Source organism: Coptis chinensis, chromosome 9 (genome assembly GCF_015680905.1).
Source record: "Coptis chinensis isolate HL-2020 chromosome 9, ASM1568090v1, whole genome shotgun sequence".
Lineage (NCBI taxonomy): Eukaryota > Viridiplantae > Streptophyta > Magnoliopsida > Ranunculales > Ranunculaceae > Coptis > Coptis chinensis.
Genome location: NC_141464.1, coordinates 71,778,444 through 71,796,824, shown reverse-complemented (window position 1 = coordinate 71,796,824; position 18,381 = coordinate 71,778,444). Strand labels below are relative to the sequence as shown.

Below are 18,381 nucleotides of genomic sequence, written 5' to 3'. Positions count from 1 at the left end.
AAAAATTAGTGATGAGATATAATTGTAAAATGCATGTACTCGCATGTTCGATTTAAAATGCGAGTTAATACACGTGTACAAATATATGTGTATGCACGTAAAATATATCAATGTAACAAATATATGTGATTGCACGTGTACACGATCGAGTTAATACAATGAAACAAATATATGTGTATGTTCGTAAAAAAAAAATCAAAATTATAAGGTTAGATATTTGATTATTTTAATTTCTATATCAAAGGTTTAAATTATCACATGAATAGTAAATATTTTAATGTGTATGATTGATATATATTCATAAATTGATGTAAATATGATTGTTGATACATCACTAATTATATATAAAATATTATCGTGTAGGAAAATAAAAAAATAAAAAAAAATAATACAAGTTTTAGTATTTAAATTATTGAAATTGTTTAATAATCATAATAAATAATAAATACACGAATTAGAACCGAAACTGATAAAAACCCATGGGTTTTTATGGTTTTGGGTTGGGTTCTATAATTCTCATACTAAAACCGTTGAGAACCGAAACCGATAAAACCGCAAATAATAAAACCCAAACCGAAATCTCTAAGACCCGACCCAAAACCGACCCGTTGGCACCCCTACATATATCTTTATATATCAAACACCATTAATACTGAGTAGTTGAGAATGCTCCCAGTGAAACACGTCAACACCTCTTTTTTCTCTATAATAGACACCTCAGCTTTTACAATGATTCGGCAGGAAAAAATGAAATACACGCTTATTTTTACTCTTTTCGATTGTTCGCCCACGATAAGTTACAGAAAAAAAAACCAAAAAGGAAAGAAAAACCCTTCACGCCTCTTTCTCTCACCGAACAAAAACCATGGCTAAGAGAAGAGAAAGCTCTCACTACTTTCTCTGTTGTTACAAAACTCTCACAAAGCTCTATCGTTACTCTTTTCCAGTCTTAGCAAAAACAATGTTTTTAAATCTGTTTTCAGTGTTTTGTAACTTAAACAATGTTAAAAAAATTCAAATTGTTGGGGCGGGGAGTCAAACCAAGGAAGTTTCCCATCGACCATTTTCTCTGTCGATACAAAACTCTCACAAATTGGTTTTGGTAAGTTTTTTTCTCCCTCTTCAAAACCCATTAATTTTCATATCTATAAATCAAAGAAATAAACCAAAGTTTTGATTTTTATTATGCTTATTTTGTTCTTTGCCTTCCATCTGATATTTGGCCATGTAAAAAAACAGATGACAGGGGATACAAAGGAGTGAAAGACTAAAGTTTGAAAGGGATGAAGGGAGAATTAACAGGTATTTGTTGTTATTTTAATCAACAGATGGAGGCATTACTTTGAGTGGGTTCTTATTATTGGCTGTTTGGCCAGATACCATGATCACTCAAAGTCACCGCTAAAAAGTATAAAGACTAGATCATGGTCCACAAGGTTGAAATGGTGCAAAGAGTGTAGATCTATCATGCCGTCATAAGGAAGACTCGAGTCTCCACTAGAGCTCCCTTTAACTACTGGTAAGGTATACATATGCATTGTATTCGTTTGAAAACTCTGATTTACAATGTGTTTTTATTGTTGTATAATTAGTGCAAGTAATGGATTTCAGTCTGAGAAGTATGGCATAAAACATGCTCTCGAGCTTATTGTCTATGCACCATGGCTACTCACTAATTCTAACGTCAATCGATAATTCCGTTGTTTTTGTTGTCTAATTGATCTGATTTTTTTTTTGTCTTTGCATTTTTCTTTTGTAGCATGAGTTGTATTTCGGGTGGCATTTTGGTGTCGATTGTTTGTACAGGACCCCGCATTCTGCCCTCAAGGTAATTATATTGTTGGGCTTTCTACCATTGTATATCCTCACTATATGATCTGTAAATAGATACATATAATGTTTGGTCGTATATTATCGAATATTTGTTTGTGATCGCTGGTGTATATGCTCTAAGGAAGCTAGGTTGTCAATTTAAGAAATGGTTAAACCATTGTGAAATATGTTACTGGGTTGGTATTAAAGTGAAATAGTTTATAGATACTTTGAAAAATGATAAAAAAATGAAGTGGTTAACGTGCATTTACTATTCTGCTTAAAAAATATTAGTTGGTACAAATGTTGCGTCTTTTTCATTAGTGAAAAAACAATACCTACTAATATACAAAATTGAATTATTTGTTGCACAATTTTTTATTTCTATTCGGTAACCTGCACTTCTTATTTAAATCTAATCATACTTCTATGGTATTGTTGAAATTGGTTGTACTGTGATAATTGCTTTATTTCTTATTAAACTTTTTCCCTCGAACTCATAATTAACTTTTCTTATAGATCAAACATATCAATATGAAGCCTTGAATTGCAATGCTAGGACTGTCTGAAAATGAAATATTTATATATATAGTATATTTTCCTAAGAATATTGAAACTTTTTTCACACGTTTTAGTACCAGCCAAATCTTGGAAATAACAATATTGCAAGTGTCCTGTGGTTGGCTATATATTTACTATGAAACGTACAAGGGTTTGAGAATCTATCAAAACTGTTGGTTGTAGCGTATTCCATGTATGTGTAAATTATGCATGGTTGTTTACTTTGTTTGTTCAGTGGTTGATTGATCCTCTCAGTCGAGACCTTCAATTTCTTATGGTAGTAGTACATTATTGAAGTATGGCAAGGACACGTCAAAGTCATTTGATGGAGGTTCAAAGGTCATTCGACTGGGGTAGAGTTCTCTTAATCGGTACAGTCCCTAATTGTTCACTCAACACATCTTCTGAAAGAACCGGAGATGGTGAGGCGTCAAAGGCAAACCTTGACTAAACACCGAGTGAGGTGCCTGATTTTGACCAAAAGGATTATGTGTCGGGATTGTTGTATGACATGCTACAAAAGGAGGTGATAGCTTTGAGAAAATCGGGGCACAAGAAAGATCTAAGCCTTAAAGACAAGGTTGATGCCATTGAGGTCAATATTATCATGCAACCTACTCATTTAAGTTATAACTTCAGTGTACATCCCAAGTATACCTTGCAACTCATGGTGTTACATATGTTGGCCAAGAAGGTAGAGACAATACTAGAAGCAATGGACATTGAAGCTAAGAAGATGAGAAGGTAAGTAGCTGCTATGGAGAAGGAGCGCGGTAGCTTCCACACGTGTGGAGAAAGGCCATGTAAATAGAGCTAAGAAACTAGGTAGTTTGAAGCGGCCTACAAACAGATCTCACTTGCTTCCAGTAAGAGATAGGATATATAATATATATGCATTATTTCTTTTTGGTTAGTCTTCCTTTAGCTATCTCTTTTTATCATTAATTAGTTTTTAGTTGTCTCTACCTTTAGCCTCAATTAGTCGAAGGATATTGTCAATATCTTCGTATATGGACTTGCTCTCTCTAGCGACAATTTGTAAGCAATGAATCAGCACTACTATTCAAAGTCCTATCATAGTATGTCTGAATTGTGATAATGGTTTTGGTCCTTTATACTTCACATCCTCTTCTATCATCTCCAAGGCTTCAAAAAGTGAGATTTCTCAAAAATTGGATATTGATCGAGCATTAGAACTTTATTAGTATCAATAGAAACAATCTGCTTCAATTATGAAAAAGAAAAGACAACTAGAGAATTATAAGAAAGCAGGATTCTGACGTTGGCAATTATAAATCAAACGAGCTCAAACAACATATCTAATGGATAATCGTTAAAGATATCAACACTTACGGTGTCTTAATTTGAAGGCCATTTCAAGGTTAAAGTTAGTACTAACATGTTAGGGGAGCACTACTTCTGCTCCCCAGTGTAAGCAATGGCTGTAATATGTGTAGATGCTCTTCAATATGCCTGTTTTAGGATATACCAGTTATAAAGATTACGGAGTCTGCCTCCAAAAGCCATAAATGGGCTGAAATTGCTAAACTATAACAAAGTTTAAAAAGGCCAGTAATCTGTCACAATAGCCTATTGATGGATCATTATAAATATATGCAGGGACTCATTTATCTACTATCGGATAATGTAGTGCTACAAGATCTTTCTTAGCTTGGCATTGGAATTGATTAGGGTGAAGGTCTACTTTTCCACATTGACTGATTTTCTAATCTACTACATATTATTATAATAAGAACAAATGGGAGCTCTTTGTTTTATATATTGTCAAGTGTGGTAGATGATCAAATTCACACTGGCTGTGCAGGTCCTAATATTGGTGGTGATTATGGCCTATATCGACAATTCTGCAAGTGTTTGAAGGTATGCCTCTATGTGCCAAGTTGATGCCTAGAACTATTATTGTTGAATATTTTTACTGGTAAAAAAGAAGTTCCCTAATTTCTTAAAACTCTGAACTAACTATGTCGCCTCTTTAAATTGTTAGAAATTTTGTGTTAGTGGTGTGTTAAGTGTGACGTGAATACAATGGCACACCTCGAACTCTCAGGCACTGAATCACTACCTGAAGTTGTTGCTGCACTTAGATGCAACTTCCATCAAATTTGATGTCGATTCAAGCTATTCTTCAAAAACTTCTAAGCCATTCCCAAATGGTGAGAATATAATTCAAAGCCTATATACCTCTATTTATATACAGTTTATTTTGCAATTACACCTGTGTAATTGAGTTTTGACACTCTTTTAGTTCTTCAATTTTGTTGGCATGTATAGGGGATTCTATTCAAGTTTATGCCCTTTCTAATGCTCTTATTTAGTTTTTCGGGTATGCCATTATTAGAGCACTCAAACTAATAATGACAAACATTGGGAGCGGTTACAGGTGTTCATGGTTTGGTTCGGTTTGATATAGATACAGTTGTACAAACACAACTGTGAGAGACCGGTCCAAAAAATCATAATCGAAGTCAAATTAATACATAAAAATTGGTATGTTAGCACTCTTATCACTTTCTCTTTTGCGGCGATGATAGATTTTATTACAAACATGTTGTCTTAGTTTAATTCCAAACTTTAAATGTCTTACTATGATTTATATAACGGATGCTTGGTGAGATATCTTAATTAGATAAGTTGAATAACAAATGCTACTTATGGCTTTGGTTAGTTTGTTTGTGCTCTTACTTGAGATATCAACAATTTGCATCAGTGTATAGCATAGTGTACTACTCAATACATAAAGTAACTAAACATAGGTATAACTAAATGGAAAACCCAGTGCTTATTCAGCTCCTAGATAACTGAGCAGTTTTTCAAATAAAAATAAATTGGTAGTTGTTGGGCACGTCAGCCCCCTTTTTTTCTCTAAAACTGACACATAAGATTTTACATAAAAAAAAAAGAATTCTATGCCCTTTTTTGGCGATTTCAACTGTTCGTAACCCAAAATAGATAAAAAGCTCTTTCTATACTTTTTTTTCAATTCTACAAAACACTCCCAACTCTCCAAAAAAAAATTCATCTCTTCAAGCCCTCTCTCTTATTCTTCTCTTCTTCCAAAGTTAAACGAGGTCAAAACATATGATATGACTTCCTAGGACAAGGGATTTTCAGGGTGTCAGCCCGAACAGTTTTGATGGGCATGGAAATTATAGCATTGGTATACGAGAGCAAGGTGTCTTCCCAGAGATCCGTTATGATGCCCTTGGTAAACCAAGGGGGATGGATGTTTGTATAACCACCACAGCGAAAACTGATAAAGAAGGTCAAAAGCTACTTGCACTCATGGGGATGCCATTCAAAAACTGGTGTAGTTCGCAAAAAGAAGTTGAAGAAACATCATTTTGATTCCAAATCTAAAGGAAAGAGGTAAAAGTGAATAGTGTTTCATGTTGTACTTTTGTGTATTCTTGAATTTTTTGTGGGGGTGGTGGAGAAGGTCAAAGTGGAATTCCAAATTTGTTCTTTCTAGCTCAATTCGATTCCAATTCTCTCTCCCCAAATCCGGTAAGTTATTTATGATGAATTTGCACCTCACGTGTGGTTTTACCATTTTAACTTGCAAAATTGGATGAATCTTTTGTTCAAATTGCTTGGTGTTTTGAATCCAATGTGTGTGTAATGTGATTAATAATTGAATTATGATCGTGGGATGTTTTTTAGCTCCGTTTCTTTATCCGTATACCGTATAGAATGGCAGTCCATCCATCCTGGGGGAGATTGTGTTATCTGTTCATTTCCTAAAGTTGCAGGTACTCCTTCTATTTTCCATTTACAACACAGAAAAAGCAAAGATATATTCTGAGATCCAAATGACGTATATTTATCCGCATATTCTTCTATGATGGGTGTAAAAGGTTTTTGCAAAAATGCAGAAGTGAAGTTAGGACAGTTTATATGAAATACTTTGTTGAATATGTAATTTTGATGGTTCTGCCCTTTCCCACCAATCACTACTGCATCGAGCAAAAAAAAAAGGATATCGAGCTCCTTCTATCTCGAAGCAATCACATGGGATTCCCCCACCCACCCAATAAATAAGCCCAGTCAATAAGGAATGAAGTCCTCCAAGTAAAATTCCCACAAAAGCATTCAAGGAATACCAAAATCACAACTGAAGTTGCGAATAGAGACTAGAGTTCAGGTTCATTTTATTACTATGCCTTAGAAATATAATATTTATTGAGTTTTATTATTATATATTGTTTGTTGATAGGGAGTTCATGGTGTTCCTGAGGACTTTGTTTACGAGCAATTGAAGTCGGTGTTGTCTGATATGCATGTTGATGTGGTAAGTTTAGATATGCAGTAGTACACATTATACTTTCTAGAAATGGTAATCCATACTTCTGCATTTTGCGTAATGTGTTAGGTAAAAACAGGCATGCTTCCTTCTATTGGTGTGGTGAAGTTGTTATGTCACTAGAGTTCGCGGTTCAAGGTTTGTGCTCTTAACAAGTTGGTTGGTTGTATTGGTTCTTATCTGTTCTGATATGGTCGTGATTTGAAGGCAGCTTTGGTGGTTGATCCTGTAATGGTATCTACAAGTGGAGATATATTGGCTGATCCATCTATTCTAATTGCGTTTCGGTACATTATTTAATTGTGTGAGTACACTTTAGTTTGGCTCCTAAGTGTACCGGCTCATTAAGACGACAAAGGTTGCCTAAGCAAACATAAACAATAGAATTTGGCTCCTTTGAATCAAGCCATTTTGAAAGTTCACGGTCATCAATTGACATATTGTTACCTCTCTCAGCCTTATCTATGTCTTCCTTATTGCATAAAGACACTGGACCTATGCACCAAGCTTTATTACCTTTAATCTTTTGATAGGCCTCAACATATTTGGGCTCCATACTGTTGAAACTATTTACAACAACACCATATGATATTTCTTCATCAGCCTCTCTGATTTGGTTGCGGATATCTTGCAAGTTCGACGAGGGATCACTCAACCCTGTTGGTAGACAAGCTTTAGTTAACTCAACTCGATCAGGCAAGCCTGGCACAACAAAAGGCTCAGACTCTGCTTTGGTGGTTGATCCTGTAATGGTATCTACAAGTGGAGATATATTGGCTGATATCTACTACTCCCTTTTCCACAGGCGCTCAGGTAGTGGTATTTTTTTTTCTAGCAATATGTTCCTGAATTCAAAAGAAAATATTTAGTGTGATCTGCATATTACTTTGCAGAAAGCATGCCAACATATGCCCATTGTGAGAAGTCACCTTTAGAGAATGAGTACGAGTATATGAAACAGTTGAAAAAAAAAGGTTTGCATAAAGGCAATTGCATTGGCTTTACAATTTGACTAAAATGCTAAAAATTGCATTGGCTTCGAAATGAGGAACGGATTTTAGATGATAAATGAAATAAGAATCTAGAGTATGTGGAATATGCTAACAAGAATATAGTTTTTGGTTGCTAATTTGAGCAGTGCGTGAATACCAGATTTCTGATTTTGATAATTACAAAGTTTTTCTGATGACTTGCATCTCTATATAGAGGATATAAGCATTTCTTTAAAAGAACAACTTTAGAAGCCTCAGATTTTGTGAAGGATGATTGCGTTTGATATCACATTCGATGTTGGCGAGGAAACCACAAGTTGATACTTGCTGCTGGCTCTCCGGTCTTTAGGGACCAGTTTTATGGAGTGATTAGAAATACAAACATTGATAAAGTAATAGTGGAGGATGTTGAACTTGTTGTTTTTAAGGTGTTTTACTTGAATCTCATCTCAACTGTTTCATGTATGCTCTGTATTATGATATATAGTTAAGCATGTAGATTACACCACAAGTTGTGCAACCTAAAGCAATTTTTGTGTGGTTGGATTCTTTGAAATTGTTGGTTACATTTCAGATGTGCATCTGTTTCTTTTTGACATAGTAACAGTTTTCTTATATTAAATTGCTAGGCAGCCTTTCGCAATGACGAAAAAGCTTAGAAAAAGACTGAGCACGACAGCTGATCGTTCCGCCCACCTTCGCTTCTCCGAACCACTGACAAAAGTGCGTAACTTCAAGCTAGGTGTATAATCATTATTATACATCCTATTTCTTCTTCCACTATGAAAGGTTTGGCTCGCTAGGCATTTGTCCTTAAGTCCTTGAAGGAGGCTAGTTGTTCGTGTTGGAGAGAGCTTCGACCCGTCCGCCACAACTCTACTTGCCGAGCTTCGAACTCTATTTCTTCCTCTTTTAAGCTCTTCCTTCTCTTATGGGACTTGAAGCCAAGTATAAAGATGAAGCTTTTCTCCCTTCTATAGATCTGACAAAGCGCGCCTTACTAAATAGGGGCACTTAGCTATCCCTAAAATGATTCAACCGAAAAGCGAAGGCCAAGGACAGGGGGTCGTGGAAGTGTTTCGAGCCAAGTGCCTAGATGAAGTCTAACCAATTCTTACTAATAGTCTTAATGTATCTCTCTCTCTCTAGATCATTTCTTTAAGTTAACATAACAAACCAACTGATTGTTCTATATTTATTTGTGTCTCATGGTACTGATCCTACTTTTTTTTTTATGTAGGCTATGGGATCTTCTTTTGAAGTTTGTTGATCGCACACGTAAGCATATTTGCCCATCATATCCAAAAGATGTTTATACCAGAGGCTGTGATGGTGTTGTGAATGATAAGCATAGAGTTTGCATGTTGAAGGGTCTTCAAAGTCATGCCAAAGGGAATGATAACATTTTGGTAATATTACTCTCTGAATTTCTCTATGCATCATAAATTATTTTATATTGCAATTTAATCCGATAAATAGAGTTAAATAATTTGTTTCTTCTTCGGTAATGAATGATGAGAAAGAATACTGCCCTGCTACTTTTGCTCCTCAGCCAGTTTCTTCAGATGACATTGAGGTTTTTGAAGGTTCTCAACGTCGGTTGACAGGGCAGTATTCTTTCTCATCAATAACTCCAGAAATGGAATCAATGACAGAGAGGTGCAAACACAATTCTTCAGAGATGAAATTTCCAAAAAGTACGGACAAGTCTCAAAGTGTGAGTCTTCTAGGGTGATAGCCTCTTCTGGAGTTAAAGATGTTGGTGAGCCTGGAGAATTAGATATGGATCAATATAAGGTTGATGCCTTGAAGGAGCTAAGCCTTCTGTCTTTAGTTTGTCATATCTATTCTTAACACAGTCTTGATCTAACTTCAAATTTGCATTTCGTAGTGTAGGTAGTCAGCATTTACTCTGATGGTGTGCCTCCTCTGCGTCGGTATTTAGCAAAGAAAGAACTACAGCTAAATGAGATCAGTAATTCTTTGATGCTGGCGGGAGCCATAGACCTTTGGTATCATTACCCAAAGGTTTTACCGACTTTGCTAGTCAACACCTACAACTTAGGTTGTAACATTGGTCATTAAAACATTGGCACTATTAACAAAGTATACTTCAAAGCCTCTTATTTTGAGTTTGAAACTGAGACAAATTGATTGAGATGTGAGCATGCCTCTTGTGATCTTTCGTTGGTGACTGAAAAGTTGTGGTTTTATAACAGGCCATTCAAGTATCGATTTGCAGTATTGAAATCATTTTTACTATAATAATTGGATGAGCTTCCAGTCAGTTCAGAAAAATCACGTCTATCATCAACCAATTGCTCAAGAAGGCGAGAGGATCTGCACAATATTTTCTCTTTGCGAAGGTAAACTCCCAATCGATTTCTAATGATTTTAGTTAGTTTGCAATCTAATTTAACAAAGTCATAGCTTATAAATGTTTCATTTGTGCAACCAGTTATGGGAGTCAAAAGAACAGTCTTGCAAGAGCTGAAGGGCTTAAAGGAAGAGTTGCAAGCACGAAACCGCGAACTTGAGAAGAAATTGTTAGCGAATGAAGGGGCGAGAGCAGAGACGGCTGTAATTAGATTAAAAAGGCAAATTTCATCTTCTGGTATTGATTCATCGTCAGCCAATAAAAGAATTTAAAGATGCACAATGGCTTCAAATCCAAAAAGCTGAAGAAGAGAAGCTTCTTAAAGTTACTATCAAACTACCACAATAAGAGTTAGACAAGTTGATAAGTGGAAAAGGAAGTGCGTTATGTGTTGACTGCTAGATCCAAAAAAATTCTGCTGATTGTCAAACGTTTCTGTAGCACGATATAAGCGGAAGGGCAGATGATCAAGTTGCACCAAGAATCATGGCTTGCTGTTGGGGACGTGGAAAGCTTGCAACCACTTTTGTGATGTTTGATTCATCTTGAGAGGTGGTCGATGTATTAGAAGCTACTACATTAGTAGTCGATCACAAAATAATGACGAGCAACGCAAAAGGATTGACCAGCAGCGTCTCATGAAATTTATTACATACCATGTACTTCATGTTTTTGAAATCTGTCCGTCTATACCAAATGCTTGAATAATTTACTGTATGAGTTTGTGTTAATGTGTATGTATCAGATGTTGTTTACTTAAAGAGTGTTAGATGAATTATAATCTTTTATTTATTGTCATTAGACTCATATAATTTGCACCATCTTCTTATGGTCAGCTCCAATTTAGACCACTGCTTCAATTCACTACCAATCAATATCACAAACGCATACAATTGCTATTCCTTCAGCTAGGCAGCCTTAGTTTTCATCTGGAAGCCACAGTGCACCAGTTGTCCTCGCTATGCAGCAGATAGCCCAGCAACCATCAATATATAGGATCTATTTATGTTAATATTCATGTTTTATTTTAACGAAACTAGGAATTTGATTTTGTTTCCCACTCTTTATTCAAATAAGTAGATAACCCAATAAATTAGTACAAATGTTAAGATTAAATTGGAAACGATCTTATTTAGATAACCTTTTTTACTATACAAAACACACAAATTAAATAACGTTATCTTACTTGCATAGAAATTCAACTCAAATGTCCAAGGATAAATTTAAGACGTCTTATACAATTAAAACTCTAAAGCTAGCTCAGTTTTTACACAATTACAAATCTTATACAATTAAAAGTCTAAAGGTAACACTAACAGTCTTAGAAGTCTTCTGACATTAACAGTCTTAGAACTCTATCCAAACAAAATCTCTCAACAAAAGTTGTAAGCAAATTGTTTTTTCTGTCGCTCAAGATCCTCTTCAGTGTCACATATCTTACGATAAGCAAATTGCCGAAGTAGTAAACTCCCCAACGCCCTTAGCACTTCCAAGAGTTGTAACACCCCAAGCATAGCTGACAATAGAAATAATTCGGCAGTTTGACCTGCAACTTGATCATAGCACTGATTATATCCTAAGGCTTCTAGTATAATATTTATACTAACACCATAAACACCATCAGCAAGAAGGGCACTGGAAGCCAACCCAAACGTGAAACAAATCAGCGTCAAAATCGGCAAAGCAACACAACAAGCAATCACTCTCGGCATCACAAGGTAATCCACTGGGTCAGTACCAAGAACTCTCAATGTATCAATCTACTCTGAAAATTGCATTGTTCCCAACTCCGCTGCAAATGCAATCCCTATACGCCCCAAAGGTTGCTGATACAATCAAGTAAGTGCTGTTCAAGAAGACAATTTCTAAATCATTATCAACTGCAGTGAATAATAACAGTAGCTATAAGAGGAGTTAAAGCTTTAGGCAAAGAGAGGAAGAGTTGTTCAGGTTTACCTTATGGATGACGAAAAAATATATACCTCCAGAATTGCTCGGTCTGATAGGCGATGTATTTCTTGCGAAAAAGAATAATGGTACGAAGTGTTAATTTTTATTTTACACACTTGATAAATATTCTAACAAAATAATATATTGAAGGGTCTAACCTTATGCGAATATATTGAAGGTTCTAACCTTATGCGTCATAGAAGAATTATGATGTCTGCAAACATAAAGAGCATCCATAGAGAAAAAGTGCTAAAAGAGCATAGAAGAAAACATCCACAACAAATGGAATGTCAAAGTCACACTGTTATGTAACTTGCGAAATAAAAAAATACCGTTTTATACTCTCATTTGATTTTAAGATATTGTATAGATGTAAGTAACTGATATCTATATTTTTCTTTATGCCTTTATTACAGAGAAATTGATACACACACAGGAATTAAATGAGCAACAGAGCAATCATTTAACCAATAGTACTGGTATGAACTTACTGATTTTATAATGACACAACAATTCTAATATCCTTTACACAAGAAATGGCTAAAGTTGAACCTTTTTTGGTATAATTATCAAACAGTCAATGTTGAATCTACAAAGGAACAGACTGCTAAAATAGCTCGCCTTAATCGAAGTCGTTTGTTGGCTTTAAAGAAACGCAATCGTTTGTTAGCATCCAAGGAACACAACTTGCGTTCAAATAAAGGTAAAATTGTATTCTATATTCAGTTGAGGATTAATTAAAGTTTTTGAAATTTGATATTTTTTATTACACAGGCCAAACAGGTACTTTGAATCTTACAGATGCTATGCGTCGTATAATGACTTTAATATCTCAAATCACAAATATCAGTGAAAGGAATAAACATTTGCAAAAGCAAAAAAAAATTCATCTTGATCTAAGAAAGTATACTAACAGTGATGGTATGTGTTTTCTTCTTCAATTTTGATATTTTATTTAGAATGTTTTCCCAATTCACTAATAATTTTTATATTTTAGGAGTTCATGACTTTGGACCACCAACTGAAGAGTGTATGTACTGTGGATCAATTCTTTGGGAAGAAGAAAGAAACAACAAAGGAAAATCATCTGTTCCAATGTTCTCTATATGTTGTGGAGAAGGAAAAGTTCAACTTCCACTATTTGAGGCTGCCCCTGAGTTTCTTAATAAACTCTTAGACTTGAAAGGAGGAATAAGATCTACTAAATTTAGAAAATATATACGGACATACAACTCCATGTTTCAATTTACTTCTGCAGGAGGGAAGATAGATAAGACTATCAATGATGGAGGAGGTCCTTGCGTTTTCAGAATAAGTGGGCAAAATCATCATAAAATTGGGTCTCTTCTTCCATTCGAAAATAAGCCTCCTCAATTTGGCCAGTTATATGTATACGACACTCAAAATGAATTGAAGAATAGGATACAAATATTCAATGAATATAATGAACTTCTTGATCCTACAATTGTTGATGGATTGATCAAAATGTTTGATCAACACAATAAAGTTGTACAGTCTTTTAGGATGGCTAGAGACAGATTTAAAGAAGATGAAATGATTGATGCCTGCCTAAGACTTATTAATTCTCGGCAGAGTGATGGAAGACAATATAATCTGCCAACTGGCAATGAAGTTGCAGCTTTAATTGAAGGGGATATATTTAATATTAATGATTTTAGGGACATAATTGTTGAAACTAGAGGAGGTTTGGAGAGAATAAATGAATTGCATCCTAAATTCATAGCTTTGCAATATCCTTTAATGTTTCCCCGTGGTGAAGATGGATATAGACCTGGGATTCCTTATAGAAAATTTCCTAATAGTGAGGAAAATGAAAGAGTTTTTAATATAGATGATCATAAAAGAGATACGGTTAGTATGAGACAATATTGGGCTTTACGACTACAAAGAAGGACACTAGAAAGTCGATTACTCTGGATAGGTGAACGTTTATGTCAAACAGTCATTGTTGATGGTTATACATGTATAGAAGATCAAAGAATGTCTTGGTATCGGACACACCAAGAAGAAATTAGGGCTGATTTATACAGCAATGTGATGGATGCTGTGGTCGCAGGTATATAAGTAATATTATTTAATTTTTAAATTTTATTTCCATTAGTTTATGATTTGTTTTAATCTATCAATAACCCGTTTTAAAATAAACACGTGATATACTACAAAGAAGATCAATTGGTAAACGCTTGATCCTTCCATCAACATTTATAGGAGGCCCTAAATACATGATACAGACCTACCAAGATGCTATTGCCATATGTAGATGGGCAGGACCACCTGATCTTTTTATTACTGTGACTTGCAATCCAAATTGGAATGAAATTCTTAGTTTTCTACAAAAAGATCCTGGACTATTGCCTAATGATGTTCCTGATGTTGTGTGTCGAGTATTCAAAATGAAGTTGGAGTGCATCATGAAAAGATTGCATTATGGAAATCATTTCGGCAGAGTCATTGCAGGTTATAATCACATACCTTTTTTTTTTTTTTTTTTTTTTTTTTTAATAGAATAGATAATGTCCAGTAAGACTATAAATTGACGTAGAGCAAAAACCTGCAAAATGTGAAACAATAGTTAATAATTTATTCATAAATGTGGAATTCATGTTTGCTATTAACTATAAAATGTAAATTTATGTGTTTAAACATCCTATATTTAAACAGGGGAGAACACTTACAGATTTTCTTCTATATATGGTCCAACAGATTTGCACTCAAATTTTTCTCTATTTAGAAGCAGTTGAGATATGTGTTTTTGATGGAAAACAGTGCATTGTGGCTAAAATAATATATAGTCAAAGTTGAAGAAGAAAACCAGGGGCCGTGATGTTAGAAACCAGAGACGTAATGAAGAGGAGATGGGAGGAAAAAAGGAGGTGTTTTGTGGAATTATTGAAAAAGTCAAAGCAGTTTTCTCTCCCACCCCCAATATTAATAGAAAACTACCCAGTTTTGTGTTGTGTCCAGGTGTCATTTACTTTGTTAATGTACTTTAGTACCCTTTTAAATTCAGTTTGTTAAGATTGATGCTTACGGTTTGTCTCATTTTTTGAGTGATCCATCTATTTCACTTCTTAATAGGAAGATATATTTCTTACTTATTGATAAGATCATATACCTTTATAATTATTTAAAGACTGCTACTAAATAAATTTTTCTTTTTTGTGTGAAGTATTGTACATTATTGAATTTCAAAAATGAGGACTGCCACATGCTCACATTTTATTGTTTTTACATCCAAAAGATAAAGCTAAAAGTGCTTCAGATATAGACAAGATGATATCAGCTGAATTGCCAGACAAAGCCAGTGAACCTCTACTGTATGATATTGTAGTCCAAACAATGATTCATGGTCCGTGTGGTGAGAAGAAAAAGGGTTCTCCATGTATGGACACTAAGAAGAACAAATGTATAAGGAAATTTCCAAAGGATTTTTGTAGTGAAACGACATTTGATGAGAAAGGTTTTGCAGTTTATCGAAGGCGAGATAATAAAAGAACTGCAATGGTGGGCCGTCAAAATCCGGTTGAATTGACAATCGGTGGGTTGTTCCTTACAACCCTGAACTTACCAAAGAATTTCAGTGTCACATCAATGTTGAACATTGTAACCGTTCATGGATGATTAAGTACTTATTCAAGTACATTTCAAAAGGGCAAGATCGAGCTATAGGTATTGTTGAAGAAAATAATGTCTATGACAAAGATAACCAGAAGCGCATCAAGTTGATGAGATTAAGCACTATCTAGACTTCAGATATGTATCTGCATCAGAAGCAAGTTGGAGGATTTATGAATTTGACATCCAGTACAGAGATCTTTCTATTGAAAGAATAAGTTTCCATCTTGAAAATCAACAGAATATTGTTTTTCGTGCAAATGGGGATCTAATTGAAATTGTTGCAAGTGAAAAAATAAAAAAAACTATGTTCACTGAGTGGATGCGTATTAATGAAAAAGACCCGAGTGGAAGACATCTTACATATGTTGACTTCCCTTTACAATTTGTGTGGGACAGAAATGCAAAGGTCTTAATACATTACAATTTCCAAACAAAAATTTATATTTGAAATTACATATAAAATTTATATTTATTCATAACATACATGTTTGTTAATTTTTTCAAGAATGGAAAAGAAGAAGCCAAGGATTGAAGATTGGAAGAATATTCTATGCTCAGCCAACACAAGGCGAAAGATACTATATGCGTATGCTTCTAAACATTGTAAAGGGAGCTAGAAATTTTGAAGAAATCAAAACTGTTAATGGTACTCTCTATGATGATTACAAGTCAGCTTGCCGTGCGCTTGGTCTTTTACAAGATGACAATGAATGGCATCTTGCCATTAAAGAAGTAGCTGAATGGTCTTCTAGTCCGTCATTACGCCAGTTATTTGTAACACTCTTAGTGTTTTGTGAGTTATCCAATGCTATTGATATGTGGAACTGCCATTGGGAGTTACTATCTGATGATATCTTAAGGGCTAATCCAAATTTATCTGAATCGAAACTAGAAAGGAAAACACTTCTTGAAGTTGAAATTCTAATGAACGAGAATGGGTGGAGTCTAAAAGATTATAAGTTTGATATCCCAGAAGCAGATGAAGCTGAGAAGATAATGATACAAGAGGAACTAAATTATAATTGCAATTTACTTTCCTCACAGTACTTACAGCTTCATGGTGGATTGAATGACGAACAAAAAACTGTTTTTGATGCTGTTATTAGTGCTGTTGAAAGTAATGCTGGAAGTCTCTTCTTTGTATATGGAAGTGGAGGAAAAGGAAAAACTTATCTATGGAATACAATAATTTCAAAGGTGCACTCTGAAAGAAAAATAGTTCTACCTGTAGCATCATCAGGCATAGCATCTCTTTTATTACTAGGTGGTCGAACTGCCCACTCGAGGTTCAAAATTCCCATTCGATCAGATGAATCTACAACTTGCAATGTCACACTAAAGATGCACTTGGCAAAACTCATTCAGAAAACAAATTTGGTCATATGGGATGAAGCACCAATGAGTAAGAAAAATGACTTTGGGTCTGTTGACAAGACATTTAGAGACAATGTCTGTGATTGATAAAAGCTTGAAAGATAAACCATTTGGCGGGAAAACAGTTGTTTTGGGAGGTGACTTCAGGCAGACGCTTCTAGTTATAGAAAAAGGCTCAAGAGAAGCTATTGTGTCAACTTCGATAAACAGATCCTACTTATGGTGTCACTTCAAGGTTTTTCGTCTTTCCATAAACATGCGTTTGAGTAGAATAGATTCTACATCACCAAGTACCCAATCCGATGTAGAATTTAACAATTGGATATTAGCTATTGGTGAAGGAAAACTGCCCAGTCAATCATTATGCGAAGGGGAAGAACTGTCATGGATTGAAATACTTGAATATCTAATTATTTGTTCCGAAGGAGATGGGATAGAAGAGATTGTAAATACGGTTTATACAGAACTTTCAAGGAACTACAAAGATGTAGAATACTTGAGAAGTCGATGCATTCTGACACCTACGAATTCTTCTGCAGATGAGTTAAACAAATACGTTCTCTCATTAATTCGGTGAAATACATGAATACTTGAGTCTGGACACATTAAGTCGCGATCCGATAAAATCACGAGATCAAGACATTTTGTATCCCACGAGTTCCTTAACACTCTTCAAATATCGGGGATTGCAAATCATCAAATTCAACTAAAAGAGGGAGCTCTTATCATGCTTATTAGAAACATAAACCAGAGTAAGGGACTTTGCAATGGTACTCGGATGATAGTGACAAAAATAACAGATTATGTCCTAAAAGCAGAAATCATTACTGGAGTACGAAGTGGAGATGAACACACCATTCCTCGGATTGTGATGAAGTCAGAAAATAAAAATTGGCCTTTTGTCTTATGCCGAATGCAGTATCCAATAAAGCTTTGTTATTGTATGACAATAAACAAAAGCCAAGGCCAAACTCTAAGCAGCATTGGAGTATATCTCAAAAATTCAGTATTCTCACATGGGCAGTTATATGTTGCAGTGTCACGTGTGACTTCACGCTCTGGCTTGAAGATTTTATTAAACGACAGAGAAGACAAATTGTATCAGCATACCAAAAATATTGTCTTCCAAGAAGTCTTCAACAATCTTCCTTGACATTCTCTACTCCTCACTGTCATTGTAAATTTTTTCTTATTTACCTTTCTCTATTATGTTGTTACTGTTTCTCATTTGTTGCATATTATTTTTTGGAAACTCCTTTCACCACTTGTAGCTGTTCACATTTTCTCCGTTAATTCCTCTCCTCTCAACTTCTCGACAATAGCTATGGTTTCTGACACTCCAAATTTTCAATTAA

General features: G+C 34.9%; 1 protein-coding gene and 1 long non-coding RNA gene across 2 annotated transcripts; both read left to right on the top strand.

The window, feature by feature from the left end:
• The first annotated feature begins 1,208 nt into the window (after positions 1 to 1,208).
• LOC147477830 (uncharacterized) lies at positions 1,209 to 1,817 on the top strand. Its single transcript, XR_015208449.1, has 3 exons — positions 1,209 to 1,302; positions 1,377 to 1,519; positions 1,760 to 1,817. It is a non-coding gene; the product is annotated as an uncharacterized LOC147477830 (long non-coding RNA).
• An 8,329-nt stretch (positions 1,818 to 10,146) lies between these two features.
• Positions 10,147 to 17,113, top strand: LOC147477829 (uncharacterized). The gene is made up of 8 exons (XM_086586096.1): positions 10,147 to 10,300; positions 12,430 to 12,492; positions 12,591 to 12,716; positions 12,788 to 12,934; positions 13,011 to 14,090; positions 14,243 to 14,491; positions 15,276 to 15,572; positions 16,158 to 17,113. The coding sequence occupies exons 1-8, from the start codon at positions 10,147 to 10,149 to the stop codon at positions 17,111 to 17,113; spliced, it is 3,072 nt and encodes a 1,023-aa protein (XP_086442222.1).
• The last annotated feature ends 1,268 nt before the right edge of the window (positions 17,114 to 18,381 follow it).

Excerpts from the sequence above, each read along its gene's own strand:
- LOC147477829 (XM_086586096.1), top strand. The coding sequence starts at position 10,147 with ATGGGAGTCAAAAGAACAGTCTTGCAAGAGCTGAAGGGCTTAAAGGAA. Across the intron at positions 10,301-12,429 it reads AAGGCAAATTTCATCTTCTG|AGAAATTGATACACACACAG; the intron begins GTATTGATTCAT and ends CCTTTATTACAG. Across the intron at positions 15,573-16,157 it reads TCCGGTTGAATTGACAATCG|AATGGAAAAGAAGAAGCCAA; the intron begins GTGGGTTGTTCC and ends AATTTTTTCAAG.